This window comes from Salvelinus fontinalis, chromosome 26 (assembly GCF_029448725.1).
Source record: "Salvelinus fontinalis isolate EN_2023a chromosome 26, ASM2944872v1, whole genome shotgun sequence".
In the NCBI taxonomy this organism is placed as follows: domain Eukaryota; kingdom Metazoa; phylum Chordata; class Actinopteri; order Salmoniformes; family Salmonidae; genus Salvelinus; species Salvelinus fontinalis.
In genome coordinates this window covers 46,191,823-46,216,844 of record NC_074690.1, presented here as the reverse complement: position 1 = coordinate 46,216,844, position 25,022 = coordinate 46,191,823, and the positions used below count along the sequence as shown (strand labels likewise).

General features: G+C 42.7%; 1 protein-coding gene and 1 pseudogene across 1 annotated transcript; both read right to left on the bottom strand.

The window, feature by feature from the left end:
- The window catches only part of LOC129824510 (DNA ligase 1-like), a 34,660-nt pseudogene extending 21,203 nt beyond the window's left edge, over positions 1 to 13,457 (bottom strand).
- Positions 13,458 to 19,778: 6,321 nt separating this feature from the next.
- On the bottom strand, positions 19,779 to 23,236 carry LOC129824456 (ETS domain-containing transcription factor ERF-like). The gene is made up of 6 exons (XM_055884142.1): positions 23,131 to 23,236; positions 22,284 to 22,341; positions 21,643 to 21,874; positions 21,131 to 21,245; positions 20,788 to 20,890; positions 19,779 to 20,428 (listed from the first exon to the last, which is right to left on the bottom strand). The coding sequence occupies exons 2-6, from the start codon at positions 22,339 to 22,341 to the stop codon at positions 20,115 to 20,117; spliced, it is 822 nt and encodes a 273-aa protein (XP_055740117.1). The 5' UTR covers positions 23,131 to 23,236; the 3' UTR covers positions 19,779 to 20,114.
- Positions 23,237 to 25,022: the final 1,786 nt, after the last annotated feature.

Genomic DNA, 25,022 nt, shown 5'->3' with positions numbered 1-25,022 from the left:
CAGGTTGGCAAGAGTAGAGCCATACCTTAAATTTGTTATAGACATGGAGTTGTTGCTGGAAATGGTTTATACCTTGAATATCTCTGATTTATTTAAGTCTTTTTAAAGTATTTTTATTGTTTATTATTTTCTGCACAAAGTGTATTGGCCAATTCGTCCTGCACCTCTTGATATTGTAAATAAAAAACCTCTAAGAGAGGTGAGCACCAGAACATCCTGTCTGTCTCACTGTTCGATCCGCCGCTTCGGGCTTCTTCACACTCTTAAGTTAGATGGGGAGCGGCTTACAGCAATCTTCAAGTCTTTCCACAGATTTTCAATGGGATTTAAGTCTTGCTTTGGCTGGGCCACCCAAAGTCTTTCACATTCTTGTTCTGAAGCAATTCTAGCATTGCTTTGGCTGTATTTATGGGGGTCTTTGTCCTGTTAGAACAATAAATCTTTACCCCAGTCTAAGGTCGTTTGCACTCTGAAGCAGGTTCTCATCAAGGATTTGCCTGTATTTGGCTCCATTCATTTTCCCCTCTAGCCTTACCATTCTCCCAGTCCCTGCCGGTGAAAAGCATCCCCATAGCATGATGCTGCCACAACCATGCTTCACGGTAAGTATGGTGTTAGATGTGGTGTGCCTGGTTTTCTCCAGACAGAGCTTTGCACTCAGGCAAAATGGTTAAAATAGTCTTTCACATGCCTTTTTACAAACTCTGGGCGTGCCAGCATGTGCCATTTTCTCAAGAGTGGCTTCCGTCTGGCAGGTTCTCCCATCGCAGCCACGTAGTTCTGTCAGAGTGGTCATTGGGTTCTTGGTCATCTCCCCTATTTTTTTTCAATTTCCCAATGATGGAGACCACTGTGCTCTTGGAAACGTTCAACCCTATAATAACTTGTTTTATATCCTTCCCCAGATATATGCCTCATCACAATCCTATCTCGGAGATCTACGGACAGTTTCTTGGACTGCATGGTATAGTTTCTGTCCTGACATGCACGGTCAACTGTGGGACCTTATATAGACAGGTGTGTGTCTTTTCAAATTCATGTCCAAACAACTGAATTGGACACAGGATGACTCCAATCAAGTTGTAGTGACATCAAGGATGATCAAAGGAAATTGGATGCACCTCAGCTCAATTTGGAGTGTCATCGCAAAGGGGTGTGAATACTTATAGAAATTATATTTCTATATTTCACTTTCAATACATTTGCAAACATTTATAAAAACATTTTCCCTTTGTCATTATGGGGTATTGTGTGTTGACGGGTGAGCAAAAAATATGAATCACTTTCGAATTCAGGCTGTGACAACATTTTGAATAAAGGGTATGAATACTTTCTGAAGGCACTGTATATAGTGCACTGCTTCTGACCAGGGCCCAAGTCAAAAGTAGTGAACCATATAGGGATGCCATTTGAGATGCACACTAGATATTAGTATCTAACTGACGAAAAGCGTAAAGGAATCCATGTCTTTTCATCAAATTCTAGACTGATTACAAATCAACTCATCATTCCATTCCCTGGACAGCAGAAGACTGTGGTTTTTTTTAATCAGTAAATGTATCAAAAACATTGAGGATGTTAATGTAAACATCAGACAGACAAAACTCAGTTCCCACTCTTGTTCCCGATGTCTTTCAGTTTGTTGAACACGCCCCCTGCTGTCAGATTGGCTGGCTGGAACATTCTCTGGTTGCTACGGGAACTCTCCGCCACCAACCCCAAGTTGCCCTTCTCTGCAGCCTCTGCCTTGATTTTGTCCAACTGTCGCTCTGGCAACAAGAAAAATAAAAACAGTAAGATGTGATAGAATTCTAAGCCCGAAAACAAAGTAAGAGAATTAATAACAAAGGTGTGTTTGAGTACGTGTGTCATACCAGTTACTTGGGCAAACGTTTGTGTGTGTGTGCACACGCATGTGTATGTCCCTTACCAATTGCTTGGGCAACAGCTTTCATCAGTACAGTTTCTCTCACTCCCAGCTCCAGTCCCAGGTAAGCAGGACCCAACTGATTGAGACACAGGTAAACACAGCTCAGCAGGTCCTCTGAGGAAGAACAGAAAGAGAGAAAACTCAACTCAGCACACACATCGGACTCATCTACACTCTGGGGTGCGTCCCAAATGACTCTCTATAGGGCACTACTTTTGACCAGAACTTATAAGCACCCTCTTCCTTATGTAATGCACAGCTTTTGACCAGTGCTCTGGTCAAAAGAACTGCACTATGTAGGAAATAGGATGCCATTTGGGACACAGCCCATCTGACTCATCTCAATAGGTTAGGTTGCTTCCTGCAACCTGGCCAATAGCTAATGTAGTTGCTGCCAGCTCCACACGCACAAACATTAGGGAAAAAGCTAAGAAAACGATTTCACCTGGAGAGAGGATGATCACAGAGCGTAGAAGATTTGATAATGTTTCAATGTTCCTCAGTCTGGCAAAAAAAAGAATGCAATTAGTATGTAAGACGAAGTATAAGGAAAAATTACACAAGAATAAACAAAGTCACAACTTCGGAGGCATATTAAAATCTCTTACCTGCCAGTCTTCCTCAATCTTCTCAAAGGTACATGCAACAGCTGAATAAGGGACCCTGTGAAAGAGAAAATGAGAGTCAAAACACCTCCATTGAGAGACATTATGTAAATAAAAAAGTATTGTATTGTACAAAGTATTGTGCAGGTTGTTCAATATTTAGTATTCATAAATGCACACTGTAGCAAAAACAATTTGGAACAGAAAACTAAAACAAGCATTTGTTGGACAAGTTCAGGTAGGTTCAGGTTCCCTCTCCGATTCGTCCCCTTTGCTTTGGTTTAGTACCTAGTGAACACGACCAAGGTTGAGGTATATAACAGAGGGGTGTGAAATTGTGACAAGGGGGTTGGACGTACCTCTGTCCCCATCCCCAGCAGGCGTGGTCCACCGGGTGGTAGTTGGGTCTGGACGGGTCATACTGGGCCTGGTCCGTCTTCTCTCTGGTGGGAGAAACCACTGACATTAATACAGTATACAATGCACTATTCAACTCAATGAAGAAAACATTTCAGGTAAAAAGTAGTGCACTTATATATATAGGGAATAGGTTGCCATTAGGGAAGCACCCTGAGAAATGAACATGCATATAGGGCTGGGTGATATGGCCAAAATATCATATCACGGTATTTGAAAAAGAAATGCCGGTATTCATGAGTAGTGTGTGACCCTTGGGTGACAACACATACAAGTGATTTCAAACGGGTCTTTCTCCATTCTGACTGTTTTAAACTGTTCAATTCAACCCCCCCCCCCAAAAAAAATTGATACATTTCTGCATTTCCTGTACTCATTTGAGTTAATTTCCACACTCACGTAGGCTGGACAATACGGACAAACAATCTAGGCCTTAGGGCCTCCCGAGTGGTACAGTGGTCTAAGGCATTGCATCGCAGTGCCACTAGAGATACTGGGTTCGAGTCCAGGCTCTGTAGCAGTCAGCCACGACCGGGAGACCCATGGGGCAGCGCAAAATTGGCCCAGCGTCGTCCGGGTTAAGGGAGGGCTTGGCCGGCAGGGATGTCCTTGTCCCATCACGCACTAGCAACTCTTGTGGCGGGCCGGGCGCAGTCCACGCTGACAAGGTCGCCAGGAGCAATTGTTTCCTAGTGTTTCCTAGGGGACCCTGTAATCTTTGTCAAAATGTAACGTTCGCTCTTAGCTACTTCATGTAGCCAACATATTCTTGCTTTGCTTATTCCTCTGATTTAGAAGATACTGTTGCACAAATAACATGCTGATTTAAGTCTACACAATCACTGCTATGATCAGGCTGTATAATGTAAACTCACTCACTTTTGTAAATCGCCTTGGTCCGTACAATTGACCTTATTTTAGCGCCCCAAAATGTAATTCTTCCAGATCAACTGTAATGTCAATACCATTGTAAAGCACAATTTCTGCCCTTTCCAACAGAATCAATTACATGACCCCCACGCTGCCTGTTTCTGCATAATTCAACAAGGCAATGAGCTTCGTCGGGCCTTTAAAAAAATGGTGGGTGGGGAAGCGAAACTAATGCGTGATAGTGAGAAGGAGAGATGTGTGGGAAAATTGCTTTTTTTCACTCGATCTGTCCAACTTATCACCTTATTGCCTCTAAAATGTAAATAAAATACTATAAAGAGTTTATATAATGTGTCATTACATACCTATTTGAAGGTTTGTGTCGAATTTGAATCGGGTTTTTAGGGCGGTGCTAAAGTGATCTTAGAAGTAAACAGCGAGTTTGAGAATGATGATCGCATGCAATGATGACGCAAAAAATGACTAGGTATCCCCCTTACCCCCGTCACTGTCCATTTCTTGTTTTTAAATGATGAGAGAAGTGCTACACCTGGTGGAGAGAGATTGTAAGACAGAAATAGTTGCTTTATGCGTGCTGTACGTTACGACATGGCACGTCACAATGTAACGGAGGGTCTGTTTTTTCAACTTTTCTCCAATACTATAGAGCCATTACCATGTCGATCAACGTTTGAATTGAAATGTAGTTCACACCCCTGATTTTGAAGTCAACACAGTCGCTACAGTCCCATTAGTTTTCTTTGTAGCCTCGTATGAATGTTGCGGTTGCGCACATTTGTACGGAATGGGGTGAGTTTACGTTAGCTAATTACCTTTGCTCTGACTCAGTACATTTATTAGCTAGCTAGCGATTAGCGTTAGTGGCTAACAATTAGCAGCTAACAAGATTTAGGCCCAACTTGCTAAGAAAAGACAAACTAGCTGTTTGCAGATGTAAGAAACAAACTAATAGTGTAATTATACAACTCCATTGGTTTTATACTAAGAAGCAAAATGAAAACAGCATCATTGTCATCAACATTGCTGCATACGCTGCATTGACCATGCAGACTGAACGCTAGTGTCGCATGGTCTGGGAACAACACATGCGCTCCTTGAGTGACAGGGGGCAGGGCTGGGTCTGTATGGAAAGCGGCATGCTTAGAGAGATGTCTGAAGTAGCGCGGTCCAAATGTTTAAAATAGCATTGCATCCGTCCGTCTGAGGCCAAACTAGGGATGAGCACAGTTATCCAGAAAAATACTCACCAGAAATACTTGTTGTAACAGAATCAGTTCAATAATGGTGAAAATAAAGACTTTGTGTCTTTTTTTGTTGTAATTTTACACTTTTTTTCTCCCCAATCTCATGATATCAAATTGGTGGTTACGATCTTGTCTCATCGCTACAACTCCCCAATAGGCTCCAGAGAGGCGAAGGTCGAGACGTGTCCTCCGAAACATGACCTGCCATGCCGCGCAGTTTCTTAACCCCCGAGAGTCGATGTCCATGCCCCCGGGGAAATCTAATTAGCATAATTTTTTAAAATCCCCTTCAAAATGTGTCCGTTTAATCTAGAAATATATGGTATTTTGCATGGGATGCGTCTCAATCCACCACATCAGCCAATAGTGGGCTTCCACATCTGCGGTGGAAGGTGGCCGAGCTACAGCAGTGTTTGTCAGACCATGAGACAACCCGATAGTCGGTCTTCTCATGAAAACGCCTGTACGGTTTGGCCTACACACTAATATGACCCCTCAATGGAATGGTGTTTTGCTCTACCGTAAACCCTAACCGGTCCGTGCATTAATACCGGTATATCGTAAAATACAAACACGCTATACAGTAACATTTATTTTTTATTAAAGATACTGAGTGTACAAAACATTAGGAACACTTGCTCTTTCCATGACAGACTGACTAGGTGAATCCAGGTGAAAGCTATGATCCCTTACTGACGTCCCCTGTTAAATCATCCACTTCAAATCAGTGTAGATGAAGGGGATGAGAGTTTAAATTCTTTTTAAGCCTTGAGACATTGATTGTGTGCCATTCGGTGGGTGAATGTGCCTTTGAACGGGGTATGGTAGTAGCTGCCAGGAGCACCAGTTTGAGTGTCAAAAACAGCAAAGCTGCTGGGATTGTCTGATTTCTGATTGTCTTTACGCACCATCACTAATGAGCTGAGCTTCTCAGTAATTTTTTCTTCACCTCACACAGTAAGTCAACAAAGTATTATTTGTTCATCCATTGTGAATGACAGCAATAGTTCCTCACAGTACTTGAAAGAATCTTTATAACCCTCTCCTGGCCTCGATAATCACCAAGCCTCGGTGTGAAAGAGAAAAATATTATGATCTAATGATCCTATATATCCAGTGGAAACATAAAATACCTGAACACTTTTCCCTTGCGCAAAAACAGCTGTCGTGCAGGAAACTGCTGGCCCGGAATAGGCTAGTTGATACAATGTCACAGCTTTGGGTGGCACCCAGTTGATTGATTTGACACAATGTTGCACTTCACTAGCTCAAATCAAGACCGATAGAAAAGGGAGGCCGACAGGCGGAGTAGAGATGAACGCGATTGAAAGAACCTACATTTTCGTCAAGACATTTTCTACCGTTTTAATTTGTCGACTTTAGGGTCATGTATTTTACTTGGCTGACGATGGAGGTTATAGGCATGGACGGTAAACACCGTATATCCGGGTATTTGGAAATAGCCACGGGATGATTTGTCAATACCGTTGAAACCATTTATTTAAAGTTGTAATAGATTTTAATATGTAGCTACTTTAAGTAAATACCCGCAGTCAACTTGTGCAATACTGTAGGAGATAAAGCAGATGGAGTTAATTTCACCAGTCACATTATGAAGTTTACCGTAGTTCACCAGAACAGTTGAGCCAATCATGCGTTTGTAAATGGCACAAGGGGAGAAGCGGGAGCAGGTGAGTGCAGCTGTGTATTGACAGGGGTCGCGTTGTACACTAAAAGTCAACCTCTTGCTTCAATAGAGTGATCAGGGACGTGCAACTATAGTTTTCCTAGACAGAAAATACATTTGTGCAACACATTCGGCAGAAAATAGCTTCAATACGAAGCATATTACATTTGTTTTTACAAAAAAAATAGTTATGCGTTATTTTTCTCCTGTGTTCAAAACGCAGAATTCTGCTTTAATGTGACCCCTAAATTTAACTTGCTAGTTAATCTAATTAAGCGACTGAATTAATAAGGTGACAGGGCATCATATTGTGTTAGCTTTATGCATCGGCTCCTTACCAACTGTGCTATTTAGTTTTGTTTTTGCGTTGTTCGTAACTTATTTTGTACATAATGTTGCTGCTACCGTCTCTTATGACCGAAAGGAGCTTCTGGACATCAGAACTGGGATTGCCACCTCAAACTGGACAAAGAGTTCTTCTTCAATGAGTCGGACGGGAGGGATATAGACACCCGACCAGGCCCAGATCCCCGTGATTCACTGGAAAATGAGATTTTGCAGAAAGAGATCAGGGTGCCTTGTGAGGATCAAGCGACGAGTGGCTAATCTGCCCTTGCCTTCCGTCCAGCTAGCTAACGTTCAATCCGACGAGTGGCTAATCTGGCCTTGCCTTCCGTCCAGCTAGCTAACGTTCAATCGCTGGAAAATAAATGGGACGAACTGAAGGCACGTTTATCCTACCAACGGGACATTAATAACTGTAATATCTTATGTTTCACTGAGTCGTGTCTAAACGAAAATATTAATAACATACAGATGGTGGGTTATACACTATCGCCAGAATAGAACAGCAGCCTCTGCTAAAACAGAGCTGGTGCATGGTATCTAAGGAAGGCTCAAGGTTTTGCTCGCCTGAGGTAGATTATCTCATGATAAGCTGTAGACCACACTATCTACCTAGAGAGTTTATCTGTACTTTTCGTAGCTGTCTACATACCACCACAGACCGACGCTGGCACTAAAACCGCACTCGATGAGCTGTATGTCGCCATAAGCAAACATCCGGAGGTGGCGCTCATTGTGGCCGGGGACTTTAATACAGGGAAACTTAAATCAGTTTTACCTAATTTCTATCAGCATGTTAAATGTGCAACCAGATGGGGAAAAATTCTAGACCACTTTTACTCCACACAGAGACACGTACAAAGCTCTCCCTCGCTCTCCATTTGGCAAATCTGACCATAATTATATCCTCTTGATACCTGTTTACAAGCAAAAATTAAAAGCAGGAAGCGCCAGATACTCGGTCTATAAAAAAGTGGTCAGATGAAGCAGATGCTAAACTACAAGACTGTTTTGCTAGCACAGACTGGAATATGTTCAGGGATTCTTCAGATGGCATGGAGGAGTACACCACATCAGTCACTGGCTTTATCAATAAGTGCATCGAGGATGTCGTTCCCACAGTGACTGTATGTACATACCCCAACCAGAAGCCATGGATTACAGGCAACATTCACACTGGGCTAAAGGGTAGAGCTACGCTTTCAAGGAGCGGGACTCTAACCCAGAAACTTATTAGAAATCCTGCTATGCCCTCCGACGAACCATCAAACAGGCAAAGTGTCAATTCAGGACTAAGATCGAATCGTACTACACCGGCTCCGACGCTTGTCGGATGTGGCAGGGCCTGCAAACTATTACAGACTACAAAAGAAAGCACAGCCGAGAGCTGTACAGTGACACGAGCCTACCAGACGAGCTAAATAACTACTATGCTCGCTTCGAGGAAAGTAACACTGAAACATGCATGAGAGCATCAGCTGTTCCGGATGACTGTGTGATCACACTCTCCTTGGCCGATGTGAGTAAGACCTTTAAACAGGTCAACATTCACAAGGCCGCAGGGCCAGACGGATTACCAGGACGTGCACCCTGAGCATATGCTGACCCAACTGGCAAGTGTCTTCACTGGCATTTTCAACCTACCCCTGACTGAGTCTGTAATACCAACATGTTTTAAGCAGACCACCATAGTCCCTGTGCCCATGAACACTAAGGTAACCTGTCTAAATGACTACCGACCCGTAGCACTTACGTCTGTAGCCATGTAATGCTTTGAAGGCTGGTCATGGCTTACATCAACACTATTATCCCAGAAACCCTAGACCCACTCCAATTTGCATACCGCACCAACAGATCCACAGATGCAATCTCTATTGCACTCCACACTGCCCTTTCACACCTGGACAAAAGGAACACCTATGTGAGAATGCTATTCATTGACTACAGCTCAGCGTTCAACACCAGAGTGCCCTAAAAGCTCATCACTAAGTTAAGGACCCTGGGACTAAACACCTCCCTCTGCAACTGGGTAGGTAACAACACAACCGCCACGCTGATCCTCAACACAGGGGCCCCCTTGGGTGCGTGCTTAGTCCCCTCCTGTATTCCCTGTTCACTCATGACTGCACGGCCAGGCAAGACTCCAACACCATCATTAAGTTAGCCGATGACACAACAGTGGTAGGCCTCATCACCGACAATGATGAGACAGCTTATAGGGAGGTGGTCAGAGACCTGACCATGTGGTGCAAGGACAACAAACTCTCCCTCAACATGATCAAGACAAAGGAGATGATTGTGGACTACAAGAAAAGGGGGACCGAGCCCACCCCCATTCTCATCGACAGGGCAGGTAGTGGAGCAGGTTGAGAGCTTCAAGTTCCTTGACGTCCACATCACCAACAAACTAATATGGTCCAAGCACACCAAGACAGTCGTGAAGAGGGCACGACAAGACCTATTCCCCCCCCCAGGAGACTGAAAATATTTAGCATGGGTCCTCAGATCCTCAAAAGGTTTTACAGCTGCACCATCGAGAGCATCCTGACGGGTTGCATCACTGCCTGGTATGGCAACTTCTCGGTCTCCGACGGCAAGGCACTACAGAGGGTAGTGCATACGGCCCAGTACATCACTGGGGCTAAGCTTTCTGCCATCCGGTACCTCTATACCAGGCAGTGTCAGAGGAAGGCCCTAAAAATGGTCAAAGACTCCAGCCACCCTAGTCATAGACTGGTCTCTCTCGCTCGGCAAGCGGTACCAGAGTGCCAAAGTCTAGGTCCCAGAGGCTCCTAAATAGCTTCTACCCTCAAGCCTCCTGAACATCTAATCAAATGGCTACCCAGACTATTTTCATTGCCCCCCCCCACCCCCACCCCCATCTGGAACACTGCTGCTACTCTATCTATGCATAGTCACTTTAATAACTCTACCTACATGAACATATTACCTCGACACCGGTGCCTCCGCACATTGACTCTGTACCGGTACCCCCAGTGTATAGCCCCGCTATTGTTATTTACTGCTGCTCTTTAATCATTTGTTATTCTTATTATTTTTTTGGGGGGGGGGGGATATCTTAACTGCATTTTTGGTTAAGGGCTTGTAAAGTAAGCATGCCTGTTGTATTCGGCGCATGTGACAAATAAAATTTGATTTGTTTGAAAAGTCAAAGTCCTTTGGATTAGTTATTTGTACAGCTGCCACTAACTTGATTTCCCTGGGATTTTTCTCCTCTGTACTACCACTTAACTGTATTACCCCCACAACGGCAGTCAGGAGTCATGACCGCAGTGAAATTCCACATGACCATTGAGCCACGGTATCTAGGCTTCTCCAAAACTGCTCTGATGTCTCTGATGGTCGTTAGTAGCCTACCAAACTTGCTTAACAGCCAGTCGCTAATGGCCGGTACTCAGCACTCTATTGTCCTTCTAAATCACTCAGACATCAATACAAATGAAATTACACTTAATGAGTGCCCTGGTATTCCGAGTTTGAGTGGAACCTGTTTGGCAGCGAGAGCCAGTTCCTCATAACTGGTTGATGTGTGGAATAAAGTGTTTATGCGGCACATTTCTATAGGCTAGGCAATTGCATGAGAAAACAGAGTTGATGGCCTCTTTTCAATAGAGGACCCATTAGCTTTCTATAGGCTAGGACTATTATATTTATTTCTCAACTTTCCATAGATTAAGCACTTTTTAAAATCTTTACAACTAGAGTAGCCTGCCTGGCTGGCATGAAAATGAGCAGTGGGAAAAGCGTCCTTTGCTATTCAAGTGCATACTAATGCTTTTTTTTTGTTTTTTACACTGCCCCCTGCTCTGACAGGTGGACAGGTGCATGATACATGTCCCATTTGAAATCAAAACAAATTTCACACACATTTCAAGACGAGATTCAATTGAGAATAGTCTGAACGGTGAGAATATTATCACTTGTGAATGATGCACAGCACATGCCTTTTTTGTGTGTGTGCAACTTTTTCAAATCTGTCACATGCATCATGTAGCCTAGCCCATGTTTTGCATCACAACATGGTGTAGCCCAGCTGAACGGTGTTTCCTCAGGCACATTGGTGCGTTTCCGGGTCAAGGGAGCAGTGTGTCAAGAAGCAATGTGGCTTGGCAGAGTCGTTTCTCGGAGGACGCATGGCTCTCGACCGTCTCAGCGATGGGACAAGACTAACTACCAATTAGATGTCACAAAATTAGGGAGGAAAAACAGGTCAAAAGTACAAAACAATAATTTTAAAAAGGAATGGCTTGGAGATCGGTTGGTGACCACTGGTGTAAAGTAAATATATGCATTATTGGCAGTTGTCTCCCTCTTACCCTTTCTTGTCTTTAACGTCCTCAGTGACACTAGCCACCTCTTCCCCTTCTCCGCGCTCAGCTTTCTTTCTCCCTCGCTCTTCTTTTTCTACCCCTTGCTCTTCTCCTTTTTGTCTTCTACACTTTTTTTTGTCTTCCCATGCCTTTACTCCTTTTTGTCTTCCACGCTTTTCTCCTCTGGTTTCTCCATCTTCACAGCTGCTTTCCTGGGAGCTAGATAACAGAGAAGTACAAAGCATGTTCCATTTACTTGTTCCACTGCCATCTCTGCAGCTTATAAGCCTCTTACACCACTTCAGATTTCTTTTAAACTTCCCATAGCAAAGTTAGGTTAAGGCCCGAATGGCACCCTATATAATGCACAAAAATTGTTTAGGGCCTATACGTTTCTGGTCAAAAGTAGTGCACTATATAGGGAATAGGATGCCATTTGACACACTTGTTTCTCCTGCAGGTTTCTTCTAAATAAACTGCAGAGTGCAAACTCATTCATATAGGATATTTCAGTGCTAGGGAGGAAGTAAGTGTGTGGGGAAAAATCTCACCAAAGAAATTGCTGATAGGGGCTTTCTTGGCTTGGGGGCTTTGTGACACTTTGTCCTCAGTTTCTTTCGGCTCCTTTACTGCCTTTTCATTTTAAAGACTTTTCTGCTTTTCTTTGTCATCCTTTACTGCCATCTTTGGAGTTTTACGCCTTTTTCCCTTCTCTTTTTCCTCCAACTTCTTTCCATCATCCTCCACCTTTTCGGTCATGGTCTCTTTCACATCAATTTCTTTCTCCTTCTCTTCGTCTTTAGTCTTCTCTTCACCGGTCTCTTTTTTTTGGCGCTACCTTAGGCGTATCCACACTTTTTCCCCCCTCTCCTCCCACCTCCATCGCTTCCTCTTCATTCTCTACAGAGAAAGAGAGAAATATAGTGATGCAATACAAGGGGTAGGAAGCGACACACTTGTAATGGAGGAAAATATGCTCTTTTTTTCGGCGGTCCTCGTTCCTCCTTCACCTCCTCCTCACTGCCACTCCTGCTTTTCTCTTTGGGAACTGCTTCCTTGCTACAGAGATGACACAGAAAAATAGAGATACATTACTACTGAGCACATGTGTGCAATTATGCAGCCTAATTCATTTTTCAAACAACTTGTGAGCAAGCTTCTCTTTAATTTTAGTAATAATTCCCATGCTCCTGCAACGAGTAAGACCAGATATGCAAGTGTTTTTCATTTTTCAAACACCTTTGAAAATGCAAGCTGCATTAGATAACATAGATAGTTAACCGCGTGTTATTAGAGGCTGAGGGACTTGTTTAGAGACTGACCGGTCCGGCGCTTGAGTATTACTGAAGGTGAGGTGGACGTGGCAGTTTCAGGGGTGGCAGCTGGGGTCACCGGTGTAGCAGGAGTGACGGGGGCAGCAGCAGGGTACAAGGGGTTGGGGACTGCCTTGAATACTTCATCCTGTGGGGGAAAGACAAAAGTTCTTACTCAGATCTATATATACACACACGTGTGCGTGCACAAACACTTTGCCTCTTGTCTTTAATTGCATAGACCAGGGGCCATATGTTTCAAGGGTCTTAAAGTAGGAGTGCTGATCTAGAACCTGTTTTTGCCTTTTAGATTCTAATGAATAAGATTACATGGCCAGGGGGTACCTGATCCTACTGTGAGGCGCTTTGTGAATACAGGCCCAGTGCAGGGTGTGCAAATAATCAATTTTATTAGAGATGGTTTACATAGAGAAGGAAATGTGGTGGGAAATGTAGTAGCTACCTTTTCCTTCTTGGGTAGAACAGCCCTGTCCTCTTGTTCCTGTTTGACTGGCTGTTCTTTCCCGACTGGAGCCTCATCACTGTCCAGGATCTGACGACTGCGTTTACTGAACTTTTTTACTTGCGAATCAGGCTCGTTGTGGACTCCATTCTGCACTTTGAGAGGACTTTTGACAGGTCTAGCAAGTGTCGTGTCTTTGTCATCATTAAAAGTGAAGACTTGTTTATCAAATCACTTCTCTGTAATTATTATTACATGATTAAACTAATCATGTAAATGTAATTAACTAGGAAGTCAGGGCACCAAGGAAATCTTAAGATTAAAGTTATAATTTTCCTAATATAACTCTTCAGATAATTTAATATCTGATCAATTAGTCTAATTAATGAATTATTCTTTACCTCATGTTAGTCTCATTCCAAACGTCGTAAATTGTTGGTTATCTGCACGAACCCAGCCTTTACTATGAATCATCCATACACCAATTGTCTTAATCATTTATTTACTAACTAAATAATCACAGAAATGCATAAACAAACAGTAGATATGGTTACAAGGAAATGATTGGGGAGGTTCCCTAGTGGGCTAAGCCGATATGACGGCTTGGTGTACAAAGGGAAGTGGGTGTGGACTGAGAACAGCGGGAAAGACAAAAGGAATCACTACACAGTTGATAATTATATTAATTGAAATGCTACTCCTTTGCACATGAATGCTCACTCATTTGGGAATAACTGCAATCAATATATATTTACGCTCAAGTGTGTCATCGTGATCTCTTCTTGGAATCGTCCGTCTGTCTGTTGGAGTTCATACGAGTCTCTCTCGCTCTCTGCTTCCCTGAAGATCAAGTCTTTCGTGGTTAAATGGATACTTCAGAGTACCATTCCAAAATGTTCTCATAGAATAGATGTTTCGGCGGTTGTCGGCAGAGGTCGACTGGTTATGATTTTTCAATGCCAATACCGATTATGGGAGGACCGAAAGAAAGCCGATACCGATTAAATCGGCCGTTTTTAAAAATGTGTTTATTTATTTTTATATATATTTGTAATAATGACAATTACAACAACACTAAATGAACACTTATTTTAACTTAATATAATACGTCAATAAAATCAATTTAGTCTCAAATAAATAATGAAACATGCTCAATTTGGTTTAAATAATGCAAAAACAAAGTGTTGGAGAAGTAAAAGTGCAATATATGCCATGTAAGAAAGCTAAGGTTTAAGTTCCTTGCTCAGAACATGAGAACATATGAAAGCTGGTGGTTCCTTTTAACATGAGTCTTCAATATTCCCAGGTAAGAAGTTTTAGGTTGTAGTTATTATAGAACTATTTCTCTCTATACCATTTGTATTTCATATACCTTTGACTATTGGATGTTCTAATAGGTACTTTAGTATTGCCAGCCTAAACTCGGGAGTTGATAGGCTTGAAGTCATAAACAGCGTAATGCTTGAAGGACAGCGAAGAGCTGCTGGCAAATGCAGGAAAGTGTTGTTTGAATGAATGCTTACGAGCATGCTGCTGCCTACCACTGCTCAGTCAGACTGCTCTATCAAATCATAGACTTAATTATAATATAATAACACACAGAAATATGAGCCTTAGGTCATTAATATGGTCAAATCCGGAAACTATCATTTAGAAAACGAAACGTTTATTCTTTCAGTGAAATACGGAACCGTTCCGTATTTTATCCAACGGGTGGCATCCATAAGTCTAAATATTGCTGTTACATTGTACAACCTTCAATGTTGACATAATTATGTAAAATTCTGGCAAATTAGTTCGCAACGGGCCAGGCGGCCCAAACTTTTGCATATACCCTGACTCTGCGCACAATGAACGCAAGGGAAGTGACAATTTCCCTAGTTAATATTGCCTGCTAACATGAATTTCTATTAACTAAATATGCAGGTTTAAATATATATACTTCTGTGTAATGATTTTAAGAAAGGCATTGATGTTTATGGTTAGGTACATTCGTGCAATGATTGTGCTTTTTTCACAAATGCGCTTTTGTTAAATCATCCCCCGTTTGGAGAAGTTGACTGTCTTTGTTAGGAAGAAATGGTCTTCACACAGTTCGAAACGAGCCAGACGACCCACACTGCTGCATATACACTGACTCTGTTGCACAGGACGCAAGAGAAGTGACACAATTTCCCTAGTTAAAAGAAATTCATGTTAGCAGGCAATATTAACTAAATATGCAGGTTTAAAAATATATACTTGTGTATTGATTTTAAGAAAGGCATTGATGTTTATGGTTAGGTACATTGGTGCAACGACAGTGCTTTTTTCGCAAATGAGCTTGTTAAATCACCCGTTTGGCGAAGTAGGCTGTGATTCAATGATAAATTAACAGGCACCGCATCGATTATATACAACGCAGGACAAGCTAGATAAACTAGAAATATCATCATTGATTGTTTTTTATAAGATAGGTTTAATGCGAGCTAGCACCTTACCTTGGCTCCTTGCTGCACTGCCTGCCAAGCAGTCTCCTGTGGAGTGCAATGTAATCGGCCATAATTTGTATCCAAAAATGCCGATTACCGTTTGTTATGAAAACTTGAAATCCGCCCTAATTAAATCAGCCATTCCGATTAATCGGTCGACCTCTTGTTGTAGGTCTTCACATCCCAGGTTGACAATTTCTAGCTGCAGACTAGTAATTAGTATTTGCTCTTATTCTGTCGGGATGGATAGTCTCAGAGTTGAACCATTTCCAACCGTGTAGCAAATGCTCCACGTGGTATGGTTAGGAATTCAACAACCATTGCAGCCTTAGCGGACTCTGAGGTTTTTGTGGTTTGAAGAGGATTTCCTCAGGAGGGTTTTTTATTCGTAACAGTAGAAAAGGGCTGTTCCATTACGCCAGGTCATGTCTGCGCTCACGGGGGCGAGCCAATGACTTGGTTACACTTTAAAGGAATACAATTCTCCTTCATTGAAAGGTTTATCACCTTACATTTCACAAATAGTTTCATCTTTACTCATTCATTTTATACATTTACATGTACATTTCTCAATTATGGTGTTTGCATATTCAGAGATCTAGTTCTGTGTGTTTCCTGTCCTCTCGGAGGTCTCGGAGGTCACCAAATGAAACGCACTTGTCATACCCGTCCCTTAAGAGTCCACGGACTATTCCCACCTCCTCACAAGTGGACCTTTTGTATCAAATCCCCATTTTGGGGATTTAGGAGTTAGCCATGTGAAATCCTTTGTTCTCTCTATGCGTCTCTTTCTGTATTGCCAGGGGGAGAGTCTCCTCCAGGAATTTACGACCTGAGATAACAGAACCTGTGTGTGAGTGAGAAAAGCCACTAGCTATACCCAAAAAGGGCCACGTCATGACACAAGGATGAAAAAAAAATGTAGACAGACAACAAATTATCATATCATCCTAGACCAGTCTGTTTGCTTTCACCACAGCTAATTGCTTTGTCATCCAAGCAACGGCTAGGTCCCAAGTGGAACCCTATTCCTTTTTGTAGTGCACTACTTTTGACCAGGACGCATAGAATGCTGGTCAAAAGTACTGCAATACGTGCCATTTGGGACGCAGAAAGTACTCTACCACCACCTTCAAAAGCAGGTTACCAGTTTCCTGTATAGATGGTGAAACCCGGTGACAAACCTGCCATCGTCACCCCTGGCCTTAAAGCTAGGATCTGCAGTTGAAACAAAGTGGTCACCCTGCCTGTTTAGATAAACTCAGCAAAAAAAAGAAACGGCCTTTTTTCAGGACCCTGTCTCTCAAAGATAATTAGTAACAATCCAAATAACTTCACAGATCTTCATTGTAAAGGGTTTAAGCACCAGCTGTCAGAGCAGCTCACAGATCACTGCACCTGTAAATAGCCCATCCAATCTACCTCATCCCCATACTGTATTTATTTATCTTGTTCCTTTGCACCCCAGTATTTCAACTTGCACATTCATCCTCTGTACATCCTACCATTCCAGTGTTTAATTGCTATATTGTAGTTCATTTGCCACCATAGCCTATTTATTGCCTTACCTCTCTTATCCTACCTAATTTGCACATGCTGTATATAGATTTTTCTACTGTATTATTGATTTTATGTTTGTTTATTCCATGTGTAACTCGGTGTTGTTGTATGTGTCGAACTGCTTTGCTTTATCTTGGCCAGGTCGCAGTTGCAAATGAGAACTTGTTCTCAACTAGCCACCTGGTTAAATAAAGGTGAAAAAATCAAATTAAATGCTTTCCTTAATGCATTTGAGCCAATCAGTTGTGTTGTGACAAGGTAGGGGTGGTATACAGAAGATAACCCTATTTGGTAAAAGACCAAGCCCATATTATGGCAAGAACAACTCAAATAAGCAAAGAGAAACGACAGTCCATCATTACTTTAAGACATGAAGGTCAGTCAGTGGAAAATGTCAAGAACCTTGAAAGATTCTTCAGTCGCAAAAACCATCAACCTCTATGATGAAACTGGCTCTCACGAGGACCGCCACAGGAAAGGAAGACCCAGAGTTACCTCTGCTGCAGAGGATAAGGTCATTCGAGTTACCAGCCTCAGAAATTGCAGCCCAAATAAATGCTTCAGAGTTCAAGTAACAGACACGTTTCAACATCAATTGTTCAAAGGAATCTGTGTGAATCAGGCCTTCATGGTCAAACAGCTGCAAAGAAACCACTACTAAAGGACAAGAATAATAAGAAGAGACTTGCTAGGGCCAAGAAACACGAGCAACGGACATTAGACCGGTGGAAATCTGTCCTTTGGTCTGATGAGTCCAAATTTCAGAATTTTGGTTCCAACCGCCGTGTCTTTGAGACGTAGAGTAGGTGAACGGATGATCTCCACGTGTGATTCCCACCGTGAAGCATGGAGGAGGTGGTGTGATGGTGTGGGAGTGCTTTGCTGGTGACACTGTCAGTGATTTATTTAGAATTCAAGGCACACTTAACTAGCATGTCTGCCGCAACATTCTGCAGCAATACCCCATCCCATCTGGTTTAAGCTTAGTGGGACAATCATTTGTTTTTCAACAGGAAAATGAACCAAAACACACCTCCAGGCTGTGTAACGGCTATTTGACCAAGGAGAGTGATTGAGTTCTGCATCAGATGACCTCTCCCCAATCAAACGGCCTCTACCCAACTGAGATGGTTTGGGATGAGTTGGACTGCAGAGTGAAGGAAAAGCAGCCAACAAGTGCCCAGCAAATGTGAGAACTCCTTCAAGACTTTTGGAAACGCATTCCTTATGAAGCTGGTTGAGAGATTGCAAAGAGTGTGCAAAGCTGTCGTCAAGGCAAACGGTGGCTATTTGAAGAATCTCAAATAAATGTTTTCTGTACTGGTTCTGTACATCATTAAATGTATAAATCCAAAAATGTATGTAGAAACTAAGGATTCTAGCTTTAAAACACTTACTCTAGTTTCTCCTTCACTGGTCCATCACTCTTTGCTTTCCTTTGCCAGTTTGGGACTGGAAGAAAGAGCTTTAGGGCAAGAGAAAATGGAAGAGAATTCAGAAACATAAATATGGACTGTAAAAAAAGGCAAAGGTCATAGCTAGCTAGATTTCTATTTAGGTAGGTGTCAACTTGAATTTGGAGTCAGTATTAGGGTGTTAGGTCTAGTGACCAAACCTGGACGCTGTGCGAGAATTCTACTGTTTGATAAATGGTGCTCACTTTATAAATCATGCTATTTTGATCAACGGAATTTAAATATGTGCATAAATATCTTCCTTAATAGGTTGTGAATAAGGTATGTTAATGTCTGATAAAACGTTTGCGATCATTTCTCTATCCGGGAGCACCCACAAATCAGTGGGGCCAGAACGGTTTGACGCTTTGTCCATTTCAGGTGGTGTTATCTTGTCCAAACAAACTATTTGAGTACCAACTCGAAGTTTACAAATTCACTGACGTCTGGAATGAGTTTTGTGGAGTGTGGAGCAAGCTAAAAAAAATGTTTTTGGCCTGAGTGATAATGTAAGCAAGGTTCCATCTACATGACTCAAAAACGCATATCACTAGGTAGCTGACGCGTTAAACAGCTCCGATTCTTTGGCACAGTTTGCATGCGGAATTGTTGAAGCGATCATATTTACTGCGAGTTGGTCGATATCGTTTATTGCATAACCTTTGAAAATGTCATGTTGATGAGTCATTCCTCCTTGAGATATGAGTTTTTGTTTGTTCGTCTGAGTTCACCTGTGTTGTTGGTCCCATTTTTGTAAAAGGCTTTGTCAAGTGCGCGTGAAGTTACTTGGATAATGTCGAAGAGACTGACTGTACTAAAAGGTTAAAGTTACTTACGCTATGCTTTCTTAATTAACACTCAAATTAAACTAACGCCACACAGACATTACCTGCGCAGAAATGCGATTGAAATGTTCTGCGCCAAAGTGACGTCGGACGATTCTCCCAGGGAAATGTTTTTGTTCTGTTGAGCACACCAGCAGCTGTGATACTGTCTCCACCTGGAGTGGAGTCGTATCGCTACAGGACGATACTGGTGATTGTGGGGATGCTTTATTAGTCTTTAGGTAGACCAAATCGTTTTATTTTTTTTATATTCATAAAGCACAGGACAACAATTTGACAAGTGCAATATTTGATAACACATAAACGACATCTCTGTTGAAGATTGTTGAGAACGTAAGTGCACTGCTCATACAATTCATCATTACAGTTGTCATTTATCTGCTCTATACACGAAGTGCTTTGTCACACAAACATATTATAAAACAACCTCAATAGGAACGATACTATTATAAAATTGTCATTTCAATAACAGCCTTTTCAACCAAAAAACCACAGACAAAGACCTATTATAATGTCAAAAGAGGAAACGATCTCCCCTGCATTTCCCCTCCTCTGACTCTACTCCCCATCAACATTTCCCACATTTCTCTCTCCTGTTTTGCTCCCACTCTCTTTGGCTCCCAGTCCCACACGAAGGGTGGCGGTTCTGTTCATATTCTTGGTTGGCCAGCCATTGGGGTGGAGGTGTGAAGCAGCGGTGGCGGAAGGTGGAAGGACTGCTGAGAGTTCACTCGGGTTAGGGTTCGAGCTCCCTGGAGGAGGGGGCCCAGAGAGGAAAGGGAAGTGTCCCTGAAGATAGTGGGACTGTGGGAACGGGATGGGCTTCTGGAGGCCGTACGGAAGCAGGAGAGGGTGTGTGACACACTGGAGGGCTGTCAATCAAAAGGAACACAGACAGACACATGCACATTGATTTACATCAAAAGATGGCACAAATATCTTGAGGACAAGGGGCTGTATGTTTGGGCTGTATATATTAAGCATCTCAGAGTAGGAGTGCTTATCTAGGATCAGTTCCCTCTTGTCCATATAATCGTATTCGTTGTAATCTGAAAGGCAAAACAGCACTCCTAATCTGAGAAGGTTGATACATACAGCCCCTGAAATCTTGGAGCCCGAAATGAGCACTGAGTAACGTCAAATAAATTGAAGCGGAATGACATGGATCAATCATCAATGTGGTGGAGTGTGTTGTCATGAGGTTTTATGGGAGGGAGGGTTGGAATCTTACCTCTGTCCATCATGGCACCTCTCCCTCCTCCACACAGTGGGGCCCCAGTCACCCCACCCTCAGGGGGAGGGAGGGGGAACGGAAGAGGGGCACTCTGTACCAGCTGGGAGGGACAAGGATGGTAATGGAGATATGAAAACACCTTCTCTTTTTGACTAACATCACATCCTTATATGCAATGAGGTTGGTATGATTGTGAGATGGTAGGATATGTGTAAATTATCTGCGTCTTAAATGGAACCCTATTCCCTGTATAGTGCACTACTTTTGCCCATAGCTCTTTATAGGGAACCGGGTGCTATTTGGGACGTACACCTTGAGATTAAACCGGGGATATAATGACCTGGTGGCAAGGTGGGTACCCTGGGTAGTTAACCAGGATCAGTTTACTGAAGTTAAACTTGTAGGTGAATCTCTTCCCTTTGGTCTTATGAAGAATCCTCTTGTTGTAGTAGTACCTGTTGGTAACAAAGAAGGAGCAACGTTAGTATTGACACTGTATGTGTAGCAGTGGAGGCTGCTGAAGGGAGGACGGCTCATAACAATGTCTGGAACGGAGCGAATGGAACGGCATCAAGCCATGTGTTTGATGTATTTGATACCATTCCTCCAGCCATTACCATGAGCCTTTCCTCCCCAATTAAGGTGCCACCAACCTCCTGTGATGTGTAGCCTGATCCACCATCCTGACTTCACTAAGGTCGCGAGATCAGGATGGTTGACCGAGGCTACTGTATGTGAGCCTAGCGTAAGAGTCTGTGTGTGCGTGCGTGACTTGTGTGTGTGTGGAATTACAGTTACATCTGTGAGACATCCTCATCACCATCACCATGTGAGTGTGTTATGTCACCTCACCTCAGTGCTCTGCTCAGCTTGTCATAGTTCATGTGGGGTTTGCCTTTCCTTTCTCCCCACAGCCTCGCCAGCCTCTCAGGGTCTCTGATGACAAACTCCCCCCACTCTCCCCCCCATCCGATCGCCCCGCCCTCACCCCGCCCAAGGAGTTCCAACAGGAAGTGCCACAGCTGCACCTGTCTGGAGCCAGGCGACCACGCAGGCTTGTATGCCCAATCAGGGAATAACACTGCTAACAGGAAGAGACAGGAGGAATCGTTAGATTAAACACATAGGCTCTTTATCAGTTTGTTTTTCTTCCATTCCTCGCATCCTCTCTCCTCACCTACTTTTCAACCGTATTGTAGTAGAAGGTCAGAGGTCCTTTCCTTCTGACCTTCATCTCCAATTTAGTTTTGAGAAGGACGAGAGGCAAGGAGGATGCGAGCAAATCAAGGAAATACGATTGAGATTCGCTTGCAGAGAGAAATGCATAGACACAAGACACCTACGTCGACCACGCAAACCTCAATTTGCAATGATAGCAAGTGCATTGTAAAATGTGCACGCACACTGTGCCTGCCCAGTGCCTAAATGATGTAATTACTTACTATGCAAATACTCAACTGTTTTAGGGACACAATATAAAGTGGGACCCTTACTTCTGCTCCAATATGGCGAGGGAAGGGATCCTATAGAGGCGTGACAGTTACACTGCATCTGTAAAATATCATCATCTTCATCGTCATAATCATCATGATCATCATCACCACCACAATGAAGTCATATATTCGAGAACGTCTGTAAAGTTGTTTGATTATCTTCATTACCACAATAAGGCATTGATAATTGGTATAAGTCACTTTCTTTCATCTTTCTTTATGAAGTGGATAACAAATTACAGTAAACAGTCACAGCAGAAATGCAGTCGATAATAACTTAGCCACTTCAAACGTGTAAAGATTTTTTTTTCTATAAATGTCAAATATTTATGTTAAGACGTTATTATAGAAATCCAATGTCATCCTAAGCACCTGATTCATCTTCACACTGAAGTAATATGATTGTATCATCATTGTTGATGGCCTCCAAAAATGCCATTCCACCAAACTAGACTAAAACGTGCATTTAATCATGGGACAAATAAAACATACTGTCTCTTAAAATGTAATTCGTTTGTTTGTAAAATGCTCACATTTAGAAAGGAAAGCAGACAATTTCATGTCGTTTGGAGTTTCATACACAACTTCTTAGCAAATAGATATACAGTAGTTATAAGAACCGACAAACGATTGCAGCATGAAAGCAGAATCGCCCATCACAGCACACAGCTGAACTGAGGATGTTTTTCGTTAAAAAAAAAATATACGATTCCTCCAATTACAGGAACAGACTAGAATAACTTTATTTCTCCTTTGAGTGAACTTCTTATTGTTTGGACTGGTTAAAAAAGAAACAAACACAAGCGGAGGAGGAAATGTGATATAAGTAGGAAGATGCTATAGTTACCTCTGTGGCCAGTGTTGCAGAAATGTACGCTGATGCTTCTCCAGATGAGCAGAGAAGAGCCGTTTGTCTGTTAGTCCCCTTGACGAAGTCTGGACAGATTGAGGGACAGCAGTCTGTCAGAATCAAGCTTATACCCCCATCCCATCTACCTTTCTCTCCTACCCTCCTCCTTCCTCCCTCTCCACGCCTTCCCCTGTTCTTCTTTCCTACCGTCCCATGATCTGGAGTTAAACTAAATCGATCGCTATGATTTGCCAGTGTGGTGACATTCAAAATGATGTCAAAGTGTACATATTTATGTATTTGTTTATTTGTCAGGGACCATGTACAACATGCCATTGCACCAGATTTAGCTAGACCGCTCATTTTCATCTGTAGTCCCTGGGCAGAAAACAATCATCATTACAATGCTACAATATAACACACTATAAACATATATAATATAACAAATCATAATATACAACAATAGACAAGATAATGATACTATTACATCAGCGTTTAAATGTCCCGTTGGTCCTACAGTATCTAACAACATAAGAGTCGGAACGTCAAAGCAATCCATATGGGCTCTGGTCAAAAGTAGTACACTGTGTAGGGAATAGGATTCCATTTAGGACGCAGTCTGTTTTCACCTATGAATCGTGTCTTTGATCAAGGACCAACAAAGCAGCCAGCATAAGTAAAGTTAGGGGGAGATGGGCTCTGATGATACTGGCTATCTCAATCACAGTGTACACGAGTGTTTCATTGTACCTGACTGTGGATTGAAACGTCGCCAGAGGTGATTAGGCGCATACTGTGTCCGGGCCTCTGCTCTTTTAAAGTGTTAAAAATAAGATTTACAATATCACTTCTAATGCAGCAATGGTTGCTGAAGAGCACTTTACTCTCGATATAGCAATGGTTTGAAAAAGGTGTAGAATCAGTGCATCCTTCCCGCCCCTCTGTCCCCTCAGATACGATAGCTGACACCGGAGGCTTTTAATTCCAGTGTAAATACAAATACTCCTCCAGACAGACATCAATTATGCATGCTGCTAATTGAGTTGAATGTTGTGCTTTGAGCAGTCTTGGGACTCCGGGTCACATGCGGGTGGATCGCCTGAAACCAGACACACACACACACACGCGCATGCACCCACACACACATACAGAGCCTGTGGCAGCCCAAAGGGATACACTGGTGACACAGCCTACGGTGGACGTCGATCACACACAGAGTTACAGATACAAGAGGTATTGAAGTCGTCATTGGGGGTGTCAAAAATATGTTTCAGTTTGGTGTAAAATTCCTTGTTTTTCCCCCTCTGACTCCGCATGCTGTTGGACCAGTCAGTCGTCAACATTGCAAGGCTCATTGAAAACCCAACTGGCACACAGGAATGTGGTTTTACAACAACTTGCTCTGAGCTTCTTCTCCTCTTTCAATAGTATGTACTGTATGCATTCCAAATGGCCCCCTATTCCCTACATAGTGCACGTTTTTTGGACCAGGGCCCATAAGGCTCTGGTCAAAAGTAGTGCACTATAAAGGAATAGGGGGCCAGTTCGGACACTGAATATGTCCACTGTGACTAAACTTATCATAGTGTTTTGGATGTATGTATGTGCATGAATGGGATGGGGGGGCTAAATTAGGATTACGTTCTTGTAAAAGGACTACTGTTTGTTTTACAGCTTGACGACCGAGAAGCTTAATCTGCTACTTAGCTTAGCCTCTGTTCAATCTCTTTCCGCGACTTTTCATGCCTCCGTCCTCTCCTCCTCTCTCTCCCTTCAAGCCGTCCATTTAAATCCTTTCCTCACCCAATTTCTCCCCCCCCCCCCCCCCCCCCCCTCTGCTCTTTTTTCCCCTTTCACTGACAGAGATAGCTTTGTGAGTAAGAGTGAAG

What these genes read in the sequence shown, in the direction of transcription:
- LOC129824456 (XM_055884142.1), bottom strand. Translation starts at nt 22,341, where the DNA reads ATGCAGTGTAACTGTCACGCCTCTATAGGATCCCTTCCCTCGCCATAT. An exon ending in CTCGCCATATTGGAGCAGAA is followed by an intron (nt 21,875 to 22,283) that starts GTAAGGGTCCCA and finishes TCTTCCTGTTAG; the next exon opens with CAGTGTTATTCCCTGATTGG. An exon ending in AGGTGCCATGATGGACAGAG is followed by an intron (nt 20,429 to 20,787) that starts GTAAGATTCCAA and finishes TTTGATTGACAG; the next exon opens with CCCTCCAGTGTGTCACACAC.